We start from the raw sequence: 19188 nt of genomic DNA, 5'->3' as shown, positions 1-19188 counted from the left end.
TCTCTGTGTCTTTATCCAATTTAGGCTGTCTGTTTTGTCTTTTTTTTCCTGTTTGAAGAAGTGTGAGCTTCTACTTCTCCAAAAGGAACTTTCTCTGAGTAGCTGATTGTTAACTCAAACCCAGTCTCCTCTTAATTTGATCTGATGTGATACATCCCAAGTCAGCTGATGTTAATCACTCTGTTTCCTGTGGTTATTGTCAGCCACAGAGAAATGTTGACCAATTTTTGAATTCTTGTCATTTTGAAGGAGTTCATGCTAGTGATATCTCCTGCCCTGATTTAGTGGACATCTATAATATGTTCTCTTTAGTGAGTGCTCATTTGCAATAAAATGTTCTAAATCTTATGAAGAATATCATATGAATTGTAGGAAAAAATCTGCTTGGTGAAACTTTACAGATAGGTAGTTTGTCTTTGCAGGTAAAGGCAATTATTTTAAAGGATTGTGTAAATATTCAGCTTGAGACTTGCTACACCAATATTTCATTGACATTACACCTCCACTGTAGAATTATGCCATGATGTAGTAGATAACATATTATGAAGCAGGTAACATTTTTGCTGAGATACAGTATGTATATTCAATAGATTAAATTTCATTTTGTTTTAAACATCCTGTCCTTCTGGGAGTTTGTATCTTCTTTTCACAGCTGGGACATTCTACACATTTTTTGTATTTTTTTTTCCCCAGTATTGTGCAGAAAGCAGGGAAATTTGTGTTATAAAAAGTGTGACACAAAAAGAAGCAGGTGGGAGCATTAGTGGCTGTCTGAAAATTACACTTTACAATAAAGCCTCCTGCAGTGCTTAAGAACTTCCCCTTTAGTGTTCTGTAAAATGATCACATTGCCTAATAGGCTCAATTCAATAATTGCTTTTCCTCTTTTTTAAGCATCCCTTTTTTGCAGTGTTTACCCATAAAAGTGCAGAAAGTACAGTATGAAAAACAACTGCACGCAGCATTTTTAGTGCTCGTTAAATCCATTTTGCAAGTGTATGGCTTTTGAAATAATTCTTTTCCTTGCTCTCAGGTGGAAACACATGCTAAAATAAAAAAGCCTGTGGGATAGAATAATAGATAAAATTGAAATACAGAGCAGGTAATTCTAAGTACTAGACTGAAAGTTGAAACATGAGAAAGAAGTTTTGGGAAAGGACGTGACATTTGACCTTGTAGATACTTAGATTCTGTAGACAAGTATTTAGCTACAGTTACACATACAATTATAGAGTCTTTGAATCAACCACTACCAGTAGAACACAAAAAGGCATGTTAGTATAACTTTTTCAGTGTAAGTCATGCTGGTTATACTGATTGTGTTTCACTATTCAGGAATTTGTGTAGCAGATGTTATGAGGAACACCCAATGTCATGGGGAACACCTGCTCATTGAGTATCTACATTTTTACCCCACATTTACAACAGCAGAATACCTTTAGAACATGTATGGGGTGTAAGATAGCAGGGTAAAGCACCATCCTTCTAGAGGAGCTTAACTCTGCTCTTTGATGAGCAGAACCTCAGAAGAAATGGAGATGACCAGATAAATGGGGTTGTGGTTCTGACAGGCATGACAGCAAACAGGTAAGAGAAGTAATAGATTGTGTTAATTTGTTATTAGTGTAACAAATTATTCATTGTTTGGCTGAGCTAGTCTTTGCATTGCAAGGAACATCTTGGAGATTTCTCAGACCTAAGTTTGGCTGGTTAAAAATTTCCACACCCATATTATTCTAAGCACCACGGTAAACTGTTTCCAAAACTTAGATTATTTAAGAGCTGAGGAAAGACTCAGAAGAGTCTGAGATTTGCAGTCTTGCACAGGAGAATGCTGTTGCAGAGTATTTCCCTCCAGGGGCTGCAGGACAACCCCTGCTCCTGCACCTGGATCACCTCTTCCCTTTGCTTTAGTTTATACCTGCTTAGGAACACTGGTTTGGTCACTTTTGAGATGGAATTCTAAAGGTTTACCAAGGGTTAAGAAGCACTGGTGGGAGGGACTGTGATGCCCTGTGGTAGGAGGGAGGTAAGTGGGACACAGGTCAGTGTTTCTACTTACTATTGCTTTTTGATTATGATTTTTTGTTGGATTTGTTTGTGGGGGTTTTGTTTGTTTTTTGTTTTGTTTTTATTTTCTATTTTCTCTCAAATATCCCCAACCTACCTTTCTACCTCATACACACAATTTCTAGAATCTTCCAAAGGGTAGCACAGACTGAGAGAGCTTTCAGCACCATTTTCATTCAGCTCATTCTTTAAAAAGTGTTTATTTGCTGTTTGTACCTAGAGGCAAAAAATAAAGTCTGGGCAATTATATGGTAATCAACATCAAAAAGGGGAACTACATAATAATGAAGAATCTTGTTAAGAAGGAGTTATAAAGGGGCAACTAAGAGAATTAAATCTTTCCAGGCAGCCTGAGGACTATAGAAAAATAAAAAAAGAGTTTAGAACTACAGGGTCAATACATATCACCTAGCAGAATCCCTTGAGAAGAAGTTGGGGAGGCTAAACAGAAGTGAAATCAAAGTAATAAAAAGGGCAAAAGCTATAATTTGAAAAGCTGAAATTGTTTTCCAAAGGAAAGAGAAGATTCTTAGATCTTGGCAGATTAAATATAAAAATTCAGTAAGCCAAACCACCAAAAAAGCAGGAATATTAAAGGAATAACTAGAAAAGAAATTTGAAAATAAAAGTTTGTTTTGTTTTTTTTTTAATTAAATAATGGAAAGTTTGTCAGTACATTTTTAACTGAGAATCAAGGTTTACAGAGAAGCCAGATGGATTTGCTATGCCCATGTTTTCTGTGGCAGAGGAAACTGGGTACATTAAAGACTGATTCCCTATTTTCTCAGGTGCTCACCAGCAAGATTTAAATGGGCTGTGGAGGTGGTTGTGGAACAAACAGGCAAAATGAGCAGTAGGAAGTCAGCAGGACCAGAAGGTTTTACCCCAGCATTCAAAGAGAATTCAAGAATGAGATTGATGAATTATGAACTGTGACTGGAAACTTAATGCTTACCACCTGGCTAGGTCAGGACAACAGAGCTTCAGGAGAGATCCCAGAATCTGTAAAACTGACATCTTCTCGGATACTAAAATTTATAAAAAGGACTAGAATTAGCAGACATCTGAATTAACACATAAAATACACCTTGTGGTAGCCTATTTGGTATAGAAGGGAAACATTGCTGGTGTTTCCAAAATTGTAAATGGTACAGAGGTAGTTGTTAAGGACTGCTAGTTCATACTCTCTACAAATAGCAATGTTTAACAGTAAGTCAAACTAATAAGAACCAGCTTTGTTGCCAAGCAAGGACATAATTTTTCATAAAATGACTGGTAAACTTTGGGAATTCGTTTTCTTTGGATATGACAGATGGCAAAAATTTTCAGTAATTCAAGGGAAAACTGTCTAAGTTCAGGAAAAGGCAAGTCCTTAAGGTTTACAGAGTATTTTTAAACTGTGTTTGGGATCAGAAATGCCCGAGATCTGTGCTTGGCCTGTTCCTTAGATGTCTACTTATCCCTGGTGTTGGAGATAAGGGACTGGACTAGCTGAACTTTTTGTCTGACTCAGTGCAGCTGCTCCTTCTCTGCTAAGCACTGAACACAGGTTGTTGTGCCTTGCTGGGACTAGATGCTAATGGAACTGGAGCCCATGGAGAGCTTGAGGATATCTCCTTTACAGTGCTAAAATTATTACCATGAAGGTACTAATGAATAATTTTCTGTGTGAGAGAAGTTTGTGTGAACTAAAGCACTCCCCTCTGTCTGGAGATAATAACTCATTGGGGAAAAGAAAACAAACTTCTCTAAGTAAATAATGTTTGTCTCTTTTTCCCTTTATTGTATTACCATTTCAGAAGTTATTTTTAAATGCAAAAGAAATTGACACAAATCATGGTATAAAACTTAGCTCTGAAACACAAATACTTGTAAGTTCACAGTGTATTATTGTTAGGATATTGTTATATTATCTTGAAAGCATAAAACATTTTATTATTCATTATGGTTGAATACAGTTTGCTTCAACATCAGCTTTTTTTGAAAATGGTGAAAAAATAACTGAGGTACAAAAATTTTATGGTGTATTTTCATTCCTATGGTGCTCCTATAAACTGTTGTATATAGCAACAAATATTTACTTGCTGAGAGGATACAATTCAACAAAGATCTTAGAAATGTCATTGCTGTGGCTAGTTATTAATGGTTTCTTATCTGGTGAAAAGAGGATATTTTGCTTCATCTCCCAGACTTCATGATGTTCTTACATTCATTGAAAGTCAAGAAGTGCATAACTTGGTTAATGAGGGTTGGTACTGAAGTCCTTGCTTGTCATCCAAGATGCAGCACTGGTGCTTTTATCAGCTCTCTGGGTGTTGTCACTGCACCTCAAGTGCAGGAAAAAATTTTAGTTTAATGAGGCTTCTCCTTGACTATGTCTTACATCAACAGCAAATTATTTCAAACAAGTAGTATTTGGACAAGCAAATAACTGTGAATGAGATTTTCAACTGTTTACTTAATGGAAAAAGCGGAAATGAATCAGCCACTCTTCATTTTCCTCTTTGATTCTCGTGCCAGCAAGCATTTGACCTTAACTCAGAAAATGCAGCTGGTGTTTCTTAGATGGGATTTCTCAGCTTATTGTAATAAGAGAGACAAAGTTTCTTGTGAGAGTTGGGACACAGTGAAGGCAAATTCAAAACAGTGCAAATTAGGCATGTGAACATCCTTCAGTGTGGCAGCCTTGAAATATCTAAGCAGTTGAAAATCCGGACTTGTCAAAGGGGAAAAAAACCCCTCATAATAATATTTGCTCATTAATTCCATGATACACCCTTCAGACCTCAACTGGCACTGAGGATATGACAACAGACATAATGGAAAAGGACCTGAAAATGTGGTGTGATAGCAGTTACTGCCTGTTTCGTGTTTTTTGCAGTCCCAACCATTATCTCTATGTGGCACTTTAGCATAGCCTATGTAAACCAGGCTGTCTTAAGAAAATGTACCTTAATCCTGTAACATGAAAATGTAAAGCATTTAAAATCAGTGCTGCTGAGGCTCTTTCTGCTATTTTTTCTCTTTTATTTCTGATAAATCACTATTTTCCTCAGTGCTTTCTCTCCTGGCTGGGGATGCAGCATGCTTGTAAACTGCTGTGAGGAGACGCGGTGTTAGAAACAGGTCTGAGGATGTGCCAGATGAGAAGATGTTATTTTTCTCTGTTCTATGACATGCATAGTAACTAAGGTGTGCACATCCTATCATTATGCTTTTCTGCAGCATTCCTCTCCTCAGCAGTACTTCATTAACATTAAGAACATAGTTCCTGGTTAATCCCAGTAATTTTCAGCAGCCATTCTGATGCATCCACTTGAGCACCATATTATCTTAATACTGCTGACATTTGCATGTCTTTGAAATACATTTTTTCCCAGATATTGTCCATTTAATCCATGGCAGTTTCCATCATCCTTTGTTCTTATAGTCATGCTTTACTTGCAACTGATGAAAAAGAATAATCTACTAATTCCTCAATAGCTCTAAAAGGTTAAGAAGGAATCAACAAGGTGTAAACAGCAGCATAGGAAACCCAAAGATTTAGCTGTTTGAATACTGACTACATAATTAGAAACATATAGAGCTAGAATTATAGTGAAACCAGGCTACTGAGATTTCAATATTTAATCAACAATTTTCATGTGAATAAAATTGTTACGTGCCATTTATCATTTTGGCTACACTCTGACAGGAAAGAAAAAACCTTTAGGAACAGGGGTAAAATATTTAAGGAAGGTTTGACAATTGTTCTTTAATATTCACTTATCTGTATATAGTTTCTCCTCTCTTCCCTTCCCTGCTCTTATCTGAGAGTGTAGGTCTTAGCTTATGAGACTGAAAAGGATTGTCTTTGTAATTTGCACATCAATATATGGCACCAGTCCCAGGCAGAACAGGGAAGGGCGTATATTATCGACGTGCTCCAGTGCTGATCCAAAGTACTTTCAGCTCCAGAATTTTAAAGCTTTCAAAGCATCATTGTTTTTCTGTGAGTGGACCTCACTTCTTTCCCGGTGTGAGATTGCCTGGCCATCAGTTTGGTACTTGGCTCTGCTGGATTTCCATTCTCTGGATGAGGGGGCAGCTTCACAGTTCTTCTTCTGCTGCCTTCCCCTACTGCAGCAATAAGGGAGATGCACCTTCTAGAGGTCTCTATGCCCTTGCTTTCTTGCACAGTGTCCTGAAAACAAGGCTGTCACTTTTTTTTAATTACTGATATGTCATTAGGTGTGTCTTATCCATTGCCTGTGAGAGCTGCTGAAGGACTGTATGACAGATAATGCATTGTGCACTCCCCTGAACAGGTGCAGCATTGTGCAGTACGCCCATATCAGCCTTCAGTACAAGAATTCTGATACAAAACCAGCATCCTTACTGCTCTATAGGAATTGGAAAACACCTTATCTAATCTGTGGCCAAGTGCAGGCCAACCTGCAGATGTTTCCTGTGAAGTGCTGCCTACTGCTTTGTCCTTGAGCTATTGCCAGTTAGCTCACAGTGGCCATCACTCCTGCAAGGCCTCTTCTCCCCAGCAAGTGAGGCAGGATTTATGACTTAAGATTGTTTAATGTGGCTTGGATTTTTTTGTTTGCTTGTTTTTTGCTTTTGGTTTTGGTGGTTTTTTGGGTTTTTTGGTTGTTTTTTTTTTTTGTTTTGTTTTTTTTATTTTTTTTTAATTTATTTTTTGTCTTTTCTGCTGCTGTACTGGTTTTCACCTCTCCTTCTGCCTTTTTAGCCTCAGGAATCTTTTTGTAAGACATGTTATACTTTGGAGGGCTTTTCTTTTTTCCTAGTTAAAATTTAAAAGGAATACAAATTATTTATAAGCTGGTGACATAAAATGAACAGTATAGCCATACATACCATTGTTTTTTAAAGACAAGGTTTTAAAGCAGACTTATTAAAGCTGTTCGCAAACTATAGAGGTTATAGTGTTTCCTCTGAACTTAAGATGTTTTGAGCCTCAGACTTTAAAATATGTATTTTAAAAAGTGTGGTTATTAGCTGGCTACTGAAAGTGTTCCAAAATACTTGTCATTTTGATTTGAACTACTAAAAATGCATTGAAGTGTCCGGGGTTTTTTCAGATTTATTGTGAGGGGGCAAAAAAAAAAAAAAAAGTCAGTTCCTATTGCCTGACCCGATGGTGTATTTAAAAGACGATAACCCATCTTTTATATGGTCGATAACCCATCTTTTATATGGTAAACATAAGTTTAAAAGTATTCTTCAGTTCTATTTGCTCCTAAGTGGTGGCCTGGCCTTGAAAATTTGGAAATATGGCAACCTCTTCCGCCTCCTTTTTTTAACTTCTATATTCATAAGTGATGGGAGGCATAAATTAATTAGTTCAACAAATTTTCCCTTTCATGGATACAACTGCTTGCCTGGTGCAGAAATGTCTGCAGAAGTAATAAAGGAGCAGAAATGCCCAATCTGTTGTTTGGGAAGTTGGTCAGATCAGAGAAATAAAAAAAAAAAAATAAAATATTGGAGGGGGGGATGAAATGAGACACAAGAATTTGACATCAGGTGTATTGCATGGCAAATGTGGGAGAGATTTGTGTAAAATACCAGAAGGGCAGGTTATAGGATGGCAACTGCTTCCTATGGAATCTCCCTCACAAACTTTTGTTGGGTTTGTTTTTTGTTGTTGTTGTTTTTTCTTTTTTAGACAATCTTTTTGTCCATTTCTAGCCTCCCTGCTGCTTACAATAGTAGAATACAAGGGATATTTCTGGTGCAATTCACCGATAAGTTGTCTTCTGATTTCACATAAGTTCTCTTGTTGATCTGTGTGGTGACTATGAGAAAGCCATTCCCCAAAATGTTGTTCACAGCAGGGTTTTTGTACTTCTCTGAGAAGATTGTGAATAATACTGGAATTAGGTAAGAAGCTACACATATATATGCGGATTAGGCACTTTTGTGAATATTGGTCTGATATTGCCTTGGCTTCTTGAAAATGACTAACAAATGAAATGGAGGTGGTTTTGGGGAGGGGATGGGGAGGGGGTACATGATGTGCAAAAAGGGAAAAACTGGAGTTAAGTAGTAAGTTGTTTCAAAGAAGTTACAATTATAATGGCTTGATGATCAACTGGGAAAATCGCTTCAGACAGAGAGCAGCAGCATTGCACAGTTGTGTTAAAGGTGGAAAGCCTTAGGTCAAAGTGTGCCCTAGACTCTAAGAGTTCTAAAGGATAAAAAGAAGTGGATTATCAGCCTGATGAGAGGAAATACAAAAAAAAAAAAAAAAAAAAAGGGGAATTAACTCAGAAACAGAACAGTCAACTTCCCACAAACAACTTTCTGATTTTAGACTTGAAATTAACCTTAATATTGCTTGCAAGGAAATATTTGAGTGCAGATAGGAGGAAATAGGAATGTGAAAAAAAAATTACTCTTTTACCCTCTAACATGATATACTTTGTATCTTTGGGTAGAAGAATAAATATCTTTGCTTTGAAAAGATTTGTGATGCACTTTAATCATTGCTGTAATAGTCTGCTGAGGGATAAGGACTTTCAGCTGCAAATTTAGTCTGTCATATCAGCATGGTTTGCACCTGTAATCCAGTGAGGGTGAGAGGACTGCCTGATTTATCCAAAGCAAGACACAGGCAGGGAGGTCTGTCACCTAAGCAAAGTTGTGATGAACAAAGCAAAGGCTTTATCTATTTTGAAAAAAAGGTAAGGAATGAAGAGTCTTTGGTTTTTAGCTGGTTTGGTTTCTTTGCTTGCCTGCTTGCTTTCCTCTTCTGTTATCTTTTTCCTTTTTTTTTCTTTTTTTTTTTTTTTTGTATTCTCTTTTTTTACCCTGTAAATGATGAATATTAACGCTTTTGAGATTTGTTTACCTCTTTATGTTTATTATTTAAGCACCTTTTCTCCATAATACACTGCAGCTGTCTTCAACACTTCTTCTTGTTCTTGTTGTCTTTATAGCTGTAAATTCCCGTCAAATTTTTGATATAAAAAGTTGAAATCTATATTTAGTTGACACCTAATTTTTTAACACATTTTGGTAATTAAATGCTTGACCATTTAGAAAGCATTAGTATATGACATTAAAATATTTTTAGACTATATTATGTCTGCTGAGAATGCTTAAAAGAGAAAAGCAGAGGCAAATATAATAATCAATTCAGATGTTCAAAGCTTCTTTCTGAAAAAATAAGGGAACTTAATGAAAGGTACTTTGGACATTCTTTACTAATTCTACTGCTGAGAAAAACACTCTGTGAAGGTTACTTGGGTTTTGCAGAACTAGAAAATCACAGAGTGTTATCTCATAAAATCAAATCTATCTATCTATCCAAGCCTTTTATGAAAGGCTAGAGACTGTGGATATTGATGTTTTTGATAGATGAAATGCTCCCAAACCAGCTCATTCCAAAATGACTCCTCAGACTGAGACTTTATATAAACAAGAGGTTCCCCCAGGGTTTAGACTTTCAAGTGGGTGATTAACTGACAAAGCTAAAAAATCCAATTTCTTGATACAAAAGAGCTATAAGTTTCAAATTAATGAAGCAATCATTCCCTTAGATGATTTTTAACATTGCACCAGGTTTTCAACAAGAAACACTCTGATAAATCTTGTGACACCTTTTCCACTACTCATTTGAGCATATCCACTACATTATGTTTTTTATGGACTTGAGTGAATACCAGTGTGCCCCTGTTTGAAGAACTAAAAGGTATTGTTGGAGAGGGCCCTACTCAAAAATATGAATTTATTTTTATCTCATTGGTGTTCCTCAAATTCTTCTTCTTCTATCTTTATTTTTACCCAAATTAGCTACAAAATGTTTACAGGATGCCTGGATACCCAGTTGCATGATAATATCCCCAGTGAGATTGGACATGTAAAAAGGTGGCTTTGGTTTGGTTTTTTTTTGGTTGTTTTGGTTGGTCATGGGGTTTTTGGGGTGTGATCTTATGGAAATGAAAAAGTTATTCTGTGCTATTATAATTGGCCAGTAAATTGTCCAAGTGTTGTTTATTAAGGACTCATTGAAGAATACTTTGTACAATAACTTTTTGTGCACAAAAATTTAAATGGGCAACAAAAATGCATAGAGCCAAAAAGTTTCAAATTAAAATGGATTGCATTGCCTAAATTCACTTCGTTCAAAAAGAAAACATATAGATATATATATAGATATAAAACATATAAATATATATATATATAACTTTTAAATGGAGTGTAAATTAACTATATAGTTATATATAAAGATATCACTAGAGAGAAGGATTATAAGAAAACACTGAAACATCACTGTCCTTAAGGTTAAGGATGGAGAAAGGGACACAAAATTGCCAATGTTGTGTTAAAATATGCCTGTGTAATTTCAAAGATCTTAGCTAAAAGAAATACATATTAATGTAGACAAACATAATTGTTGACTTTTATATTATGTAAACACTTCTTGAAAAGGTAAAGCAGTGCCTAGGTGTTGTTTTCTAATCAAGAGTGTGGTTTTTAATTTATTTTTTTCCAACGTATTTCAGTTTGCCCCTACCTTTCTCTCTGACTTGTTTTGAAAGAAAAGGTTTTCTACTCTCAAGGCCAGAAAAATAGTTTTGCTCTATTTATCATTTCTTTGTTTAGCTACTTGAAAAGTACCACAATATAAAACATGAATAATTGTGGAACTTCACACTGATGTTTTATACCTTCATTTCAATCCATTTCATTCTGACTGGAAAAGAATACCAAATTTTGTTGGTTCTGTGTCAGATTTTGAGGCTAACATGAAGACAGTCAACAAACTCAGATTTCTATACTAAAAAGCAGTTCCTTTTTCTAAGGCTTTCACTGCAGGAACAAATGGAAGGTACTGTTTGTTCCAGTTCAAATAGGAATTTACAGTGTTGTGGCAACTTATTAAAAGCCTAATTTCTGCAATGTTTAGAGACGTATGCAATAAAGAAAAATGTGCAATATTAGGAGTGTACATATTTGCCAGGTGTTTTAGCATGTCAGACCTAAGTATCCCTTTCAAAATGTTGGGAAAGAGCAAGAACCTCTGTCTGGGTCTGCACCTGTAGAAGGGTTTCAGTAGGATAAACTGTGCTGAATTCACACTTGTCTGTGCCTTGTGACAGAGAAGGAAAGGTGTTTCAGGGTTTCAGATTTGGACAATGAAGGTACTAAGGCAATTATGAAAGAATACCCAATGTGCTCTAAAGTTAAGATTCCTTTCCCCTTTTTTTGTGTAGTTTTTTGGGGGGTTTTTGTTTGTTTGTTTTTTGTTTGTTTGTTTGTTTGTTTTTCGTTTTTTTTCCCATCTGATAATCTCATAAGGTGTCAAATTCTAACAAATACAGAAAAAATGGGAGAGACAGGCCTGCTGAGTTCTAGGTTGTCATAACTTACAACAAGGTTATAATAGGAAGGAGTGCTACTTACCATGTCCTGCAATATTAATTGCCACTTCTAGGAGATCAGTGAAAGACAGATAAAACAAATACCATTTTTCATGGCAGGTAGGGAGGTTCCAGAATTAGTTGCTACAGGAGCTATAGTTGATGGACATCATAAGCAGATTCCAAAAGATATTAGACATTCATAGGAACAGGCCTAAATAATAAGTGGATACAAAAGAGAGCAAAAGATGTGGCCTGCAGCACCCCTGACAGGATGATTGCTGTTGCTGGCAGAGTGCAGGAGGAATGGACAGCACAAAATGGATGTACTCCCATGCTTCCCTTAAACAGCCATCCTGCTGCTGCTGACCACGGCAGTGTGATGCCCTGGGTGCACGGGCATGTCTCATGTTCTTAGCTCACTTCTGCCCAGCCAGTGAATTGTGTGGACCAAGTGTCTCAAAGCTTCCCAGCAGTGCAAGCAGAATTTAATTCCGTGGCTGTGACAGAATTGCTGCTTAGGCAGTGGTGAGGTGGAGGGAGAGCTGTGCCCGGCCACCACGATGTGTTGGCTCTGGGCCTGCTGCCCAGGGATTGCTCTGCTGCTGCCACAAATACAGCACAGGGTGGCTGAATATTCACTCTGGATTAGCAGCTTCCCCAACACCCAGAGAATGCAGATCCGCCTCTCTCTAAGCCCTGGATTTTCTGCCACACATTATTTTGCAACCACAGCTAAGTGCTGTGTATAAGACCAGAGTTGGTGTATTACAATGTGACAGAGCTCCCTGAATAATTTATATCTACAGCTCCATTTCATACTTATTTGTTATCCTATAGGTCTTCCCCTAGGATATGCCATCTAGTTTCAATTTAAAACCTAAGTTCCATAAATTACCGCTGCACAGAAGTTGCTTTAACACGCCATTTATGCAGGTAATGGTGCACATTGTAGCTGAAGTGGTTCAGAGTCCCCACTCCTGGGATTGCAGATCCACAGTAAGCTGGTAAATGGGAAACAATGCGGAGTTGGCCGGAAAATTGAACAAATCCACCTAAAAATATCACAGCAAATCACACCTTAATGCTGGGAACTCTGTAGGGCAATGTTTCTACACCAGCATGGACATCTGGATTCCCTGCTTGCATTAAACTGAAAGAAAGTGTGCACAGTGTGTATCACGTGTGCATGGATACCACTTCATAAAAATGAGATTAGGAAGAGGATTAAGACATATTTATGTTAAGGCATAAATAAGGCACATCACCCTATCAGCTCTTAATCCTTGCTTTCATTCTCTGAGCATATGATTTTCTGGAAAAAAATCAAAACTTTGGAGTACAGCCAAGTACTATGTTCGACAACACTTTAACAGGGTGTCATCCAAAATATTACTAAAATGAGTGTAAATTTATTATATTTCAGAATAAATATTTTTCTTTAAAGACTAATTTGAATTTTATAGAAGTAAGTGCATTTCAGAAAATTCCCCTCTGTTTATATGTGTTGCCTAACTCAAAAGAAAATCATATCATTACAGCCATTAGAACTATTTTTCTTTTTATGAGGCCACATTTTGGCTAAATGAAGTATTTAGGTTTAATTCTTTTTCTTAGCACTTATTATATCTATTAGGCCTTAAACACCTGCTTTAAATTAGTGAAATTAAGTGTTTCTGGAGTGCAACTAGTGACTAACCTGGCAACTGCTAATTTTATAACAGTGTATTATATTTTGGTTTATTATTGAGTCACACAATTGGCATGTTTGGATAGAGATTGATATGTGGCTTAGGCTGCACAAAGCTACAAGCAAGGTAGCAAAGAATCCCCAGGCTGTGAATATCCTGCTGAAGTGACTGGTGTAAAAGGGCCTGAGATGCTCTGTCTGCTCCTTACATAGACAAGATTCAGTAAACCAACCTTTCATTCCCAGTTTCAGTCCTGTCTCGGTGATTTCCCTCATGTAAATTTGAAAGTATACCTTGTTACATGCAAGTGAAGGCTGCATGTCAGTAATAAATACATCCTGCTGGCTGCTGGGCAGATCTCATGGGCTGTGGAGCTTCTTGAGAGTCTCTAGGAAGGAGTTAGGTATGCCTTGCCAGAGGGAAGATGTCTGCGAACCTTCAGGACTGTCAGTTCCCTTCTTTGTGGTGCCCTTACCTTGCCTAGGGGTTCATCACTGCCAGGGCATTGCCTTTGGCCTGTTTGATGTGAGTGCATCAGGCAAAAGAGGAAAGGCTTCACAAGAGAAGAAAATCCAGGATTTCAAGTTAAATCTTACGTTGCTCATGATAACATGTGAAACAAGGAATTATTTAAGGGAAGGATGAAGAAAAGGTGGGAAAAGGGATGGGATGTGACACAATGCAGCAAAAGAAACAAGTTTAGGTTGTGTGCAATACATGCCATTTTGGGACTGATATGCCTGGTTCAGGAAAAATACTCAGTGCGTTCAAGTTCACTCGTGAATATGAATGGCCTAAGTAATTTAAGAATCCATTTGCAAACCACTTACACCCACATCATCCTATTTGCACTTACCTTGCCAAGCACCTGCGGGCCCTGAAACCTCACAAGAACTATTTTTTTAACTTAGGAAAGATCTTGGCCTGTTGCAGTACCATTCTGCTTCCTTTTTTATTTATCTTCTTTCTTATTTCTCTGCTGGTTCTTTCACTTTCTTTAGCAGTTCACATCCAGGATGGTAAGGTTGTAACAGTGATGGTTCATTAGATCCAGTAATTCAAATATTCTTGGGGTGGTAGGTGACTGTTCATAAGCTGCTGATGGTGTTATTTCTGATGTACATGTCGCATACACTTGTTTCATGTGTCTAAATAAATGCCACACTTTGATCCAACAGGCCAGAACCAGTACTGTGGACAAAGGACGGTGGAGAACTACCAGATCCAGAGAGAATGGTTGTCAATGGCAGGGTTCTAAGCATCAGCTTCCTAAACAAAACAGACAATGGCACATATCGATGTGAAGCAAAAAATCCCATTGGCCGAAACAGCACAGAATATGTCCTGATAGTACATGGTGAGTGTGCTCTCCTTAGTGCATTCTCTGCATATTTGGCATTTCCAGCTGGTACAATCAGGTTGTTGTGGTCATCATGGAAAGAAGAGCAAGAAAATTTGGAAGTGTAATTGCACTTTTATTGGTGCTATCGTCTAGCTGTGGGGAGTGTGTTGTCTTTCTTTTATTGGCATGCCTCTTTTCTCACAGTTTAACCAAAATATATTCACTTCTGCTGTCAACTTTTTGCTAAGTAAGCACCTGTAAAAATGTTTTGCAGTGTGTGGGTACTGTTTCATAAATACTTGCCTCAAGCCCAGCTGTTCAGCTAAAGCTGGTTACAAAAGGTTATATGAAGAGAAATAACAGACAGACGTGTGCTTGAGGTTTTCTGCTTAGCTTTTTATAGACCACCAAACAGGAAGGACATTGGATACTTCACACAAGTTACAGCCTGCTATTGAGAAAATTCAGCTCATACAAGTTAGCTGATATCACCTGACCCATCACTACAGTCAGACCTCAAAACTGTGTTATGTCCTAAATGTGTTATACTACTTCCAATAAAATGGAAAAATAGGAAAGTTCACATTAAATTACAATTGGTCTTTTTTTTCCCCTAATAAATTAAGAAACAATATGTGTCATGTGAAAAAACTAGCTGCCTTCCACATCGATAATGAAATAGATTGATATAACTCAGCTGAAGGGAAAACTATTATATAAAATTAGCATTTGTCTTTAATACAGCCTGGCAATTCGGATCTAGGAGTCTCAAAACAAGATGTTCTCTTACCACAGGTAATTTCTGGAAGGTTATGATTTCCATAATTTGAATTTTAATATAAGAGAATATAGAGGCAGAACCTCCACTTTAGCTCATGATGGTACTTTATTCCCTCTATTTTTTTAAGTGCAATTTCTTATAACTATGCCAAAATAACATGAAAAAATCTAATGCAAATTTCAGTCTTTAAATAGACAAGGGAATTATGTAGATTTTATTAGCTCATGATGAACTCAGTTACAGCTAGTATACATTTCCTTGGTGGTTGTAAGGTATCAGAAATCTTTTTCATATAGGTTTACTTGCCTCTAGGTATTTGGCACAAAACTTCTATTAAGTGCTGCCTTCAATAATGAGATATTTATTGGCACTGTTGATGAAACATCATTTATCAAAAGAAACACTTAGATTACTTCTCATTTTTCTTAAAGTTCATCATTAGTTTATGTAGGATTAGTGACACAAATAAGGAGGAGATCTTTGCATGAGGAACACAGAGCCTGTACTGCTACGTGAGTATTTCTGTGTTAAAGACAAACAGAAAAACTAAACCCTCTAACCTCTATTTACATTGTCTGCTACAAGAAGAGGAAAAGAAAAAATGTCTTTTGCATCCCAGAGGCAGTGGTGTGGTGGTTGTTGGCTGCAGGCACAAAGTGCTCTGCCTTTGATGAGGTAACAGCTTCTGCACTTACCATGTGTTGAAACTTCTGTCATTTGTGTTTTCTGCCCAATTTATTTATGTCATTATTTCTGAAAATATGGCCTTTTATAATGGGGATCTTTTTCCATCAGTGGTGGCTCTGCAATAGAACTCTATCAAAGAATATTTCACTGTTCCCAGTCTTGCACAGTGGTGTGTCCCCTGGTGATCTGATTATCTTGCATCAACTTCCTGGCAGTCTGTAAAATCATTCATTATCAGGGAGGCATTCTGTTATGTTTGGCGGCACATTAGGCATGTTATCAGGTTTAGCTTGCTCATTGCTGACCTTTTCTGTTATGAGTACCCGAGTTTTCCTAATTGCATTTCTGCAATTCCAGCGCTAGAACTACAGAAGGTAAATGTCAGGTGCTTCCCAGCTTTCTGAAACAATCAGAGTTATGTGACAGAGCATGAGATGATGTTTAGTACTTAACAACTTACTGGGGTTCAGAGTTGTAAGGTTAATTTTAAGTAAAAAGGAGACTGACACAATTATTTTATCAAGTGTAGCACAATCCGTTGTATAGATAAATTTAAGCAGCCTTACCCCTACTTTAGCTCATTACATTCATGAATGTCTCTAGTGAACCATAATCCTCCTAAAATTCTACAATATTTTTCTTCTCTCTCTCTGGGGGCTAGAAAACCTACTTTTTATCATTTTCTGAGATGCATCCTTCTGTTTAATAGAGGATGTATTTTTTATCTTCCTAAATATATCTGGAAGCATCCTTTGATTTCTCATTCCTTCCCCTGTGCTTAACATCTTGACGTAATTTTTTGTCCTACTCCTTTGTTAGAGCTCATTAATCATACGACTTCTTACCTTAAATATCTGGTTTCTAAGACAAGGTACATGCCAGATTTCCCAAATGAGCTTGTGTGAGGAAACAGGGAACATCAGTGGAAGTTATCCTCTGCAGAGGCAGGGAAGGGCAACATGATTCACAGCTTTCATTTTCTTATATGTACTGTGATTTCCATACATTTTATTCCTTTTTTTCCACTTCAACAGATTTTTATCTCTTTCTGTGTGTTAATGGTGTATGAGCTTCATCTGGCTTCTCTCCTTTATTTTTGTCTCCCCGTAAGAAATCCCCCTTTCAGTGATACTCAATCTACTAATTCTCTCGCTTTTTTAAGTTATCTTCCTAACTCAGGAAGATTTAGGCAGCTTTAGAGTAGGGAGAATATCAACCAAAAATGGAAAACATAGTTTATCATAATTAGAGATTAGGTGTAAGCAAAGTATTTACACATATTAATTATACATTCCAAGCAAAGAGTGTCTCGTGTGTTTAACTGGACCCATCTAAACACAAAATTATACAGAAGAGTATACAGAATTTCCATTGTGATGATGAGTGGTGATGATGAGGGAATACTGTTTTGATGTTAACTGATGGAGAGAAAATAAATATTGCTGTAAGCAGATGAATGGAAATGTGTCCAACGCAATTAGTATCTGACAACATAAAAATTATTTTTAGATTTTTTTTTTGTATAATTAAAGAAACCAGACTTCAGAGAAATTGAATCTATTTGAATAAGGTTAAAAGCTTGGGCTATTAAATATGCTCATGCTGCTTTGCTGAATCAATGTGACTGCTAATTTCCTTTTTCTTAACATTTATTGTTAATAATAAATGTCAAAAAGTACTCTGTGAAGCAGGAAGGTGGGTACAAAGTCAGAGTTTATAGGCAGAAGCACAAAGGCAAGACATGTAGTTTGCTCAAGCATTTGTTTCATGCAGTAACAAAGGCAAAGGCTTTAATGCCTGTAGCTGTTGTCATTTCTGTATTCTAATTGGCAAGCTTAGTGCTTTAGAAGTGCACATTCTGGCTAGATATATTACACCCTTTCTTTGGTAATGGGCCCCAGGCAATTTTCACTCTCTTCCAATTTATTAAGAATTTTTGTTTACCTTTGTCCAAATACTAGTCATTAATCACCAGCAAACAGAGCAAACTGTCAAACTCGTGTTGCTCAACCCAAAAACATAGACTCTGCTTGCAGAGCTCCAGTAATAACTGCAGTGATTTAGCTGGAGTGGAGGAAGGAGGTGTTCCATCATAATCAACCTGAGGACAGAGCTGCTGTGCTTGGAGGAGTAGTTCAGAACCTCTGGGTGCCACTGCCAGAGACTCAGATCAGCACTGCCTTGGAGTGAGTGACAGAAGTCCACATCACTGAGAAACCTCCTTAGTGCAAACAGCAGCAGTTGATCATTTGCAGCCCTATTTGAAACAGAGCACCTTGGTGAAATGTCCTGATATGCCAATCTAGAGACAGATGTTGAATTAATTGAAATATTCAGAACTATAATGTGTTTTGCAGCAATTATATGGAAGAGCAGTGTGGAAATAAACGTGAATCAGCAGCTGTGGGTGGTCAAGGCAGTTCTTGCTGCCCAAATTTTAGCTAGGAAAGCATTTGAGTCAGCAACTTAAGATCTCTGAGGAATAAAATGTGGCATGACATATTCCTTTGTCTTCAGCCTCTCAATTTTGTATTTTTTTCCTTGGGCAAGCGTTTTTTTGCAAATAAAGGCAACTGAAAGACCGAGTCACAACCTCATTAGATCTCTACGATGTGTAAGTCCAGAAGTCCCACTGCACCTTTCCTAACTATAGCACTATTTATATTCCACCTGCTTGTCCAGTCCCATTTCAAAACATTTGTTATCTTAGCTTCCACAGTAACCTGTTCAACAGATTCTAAATTTAGTTATGTGCTTTGAGAGAAAAGTATTCTCTTTTGTTTGTTTAAACCTGTTGCTTGATCTCTTCACTTTCCAACCTTATAAGCTATTTGGCCTCTTTGCTGTTTGTGCTGGAAGTTTGGATTTAAAATTTGCTGCTTCCCTTCAATAGATTCTCAAGTATTTCTGCACTGGTCTCTACTTCTCATTAATTGTGATCTTAAACTTAGTATTTCCTGGAATTCCCTCCCATATTTCCATTCTCCTTCTTTCATGGTCTTTTTTTGGTCTAGTTCTAAGTCTCTCACTGACTGTTCTCCATATCTGGAACATCGCTATGCCAAATCTGCAGCAGACACCTTAGTTTATTAAATCCTATCTCTAAATATATTTATGGAGATTCACTTTCCATGCCCAACAATAATTCCAGCACCATGCACTTGTACATCTGTACAAGTTTGGGGTTTTTTTTTTAAATTGGTGGAAACTCTGTGGAATCCAAAACACATGAGGTTTAAC

General features: G+C 37.1%; 1 protein-coding gene across 3 annotated transcripts in view; it reads left to right on the top strand.

Moving 5' to 3' along the window:
- The window catches only part of CADM2 (cell adhesion molecule 2), a 569150-nt gene that overhangs the window by 491848 nt on the left and 58114 nt on the right, over positions 1-19188 (top strand). For all 3 annotated transcript variants that reach the window (XM_039713261.1, XM_039713259.1, XM_039713260.1), the window contains one exon: positions 14317-14495. In XM_039713261.1, coding sequence (XP_039569195.1) covers positions 14317-14495 — 179 coding nt within the window. The remainder of the gene's footprint in view (positions 1-14316; positions 14496-19188) is intronic.

The sequence above is a fragment of the Passer montanus genome, unplaced genomic scaffold (genome assembly GCF_014805655.1).
Source record: "Passer montanus isolate IOZ18808 unplaced genomic scaffold, ASM1480565v1 scaffold28, whole genome shotgun sequence".
Lineage (NCBI taxonomy): Eukaryota > Metazoa > Chordata > Aves > Passeriformes > Passeridae > Passer > Passer montanus.
The sequence above is the reverse complement of the archived record's forward strand: the minus strand, read 5'-3'. Positions and strand labels throughout refer to the sequence as shown.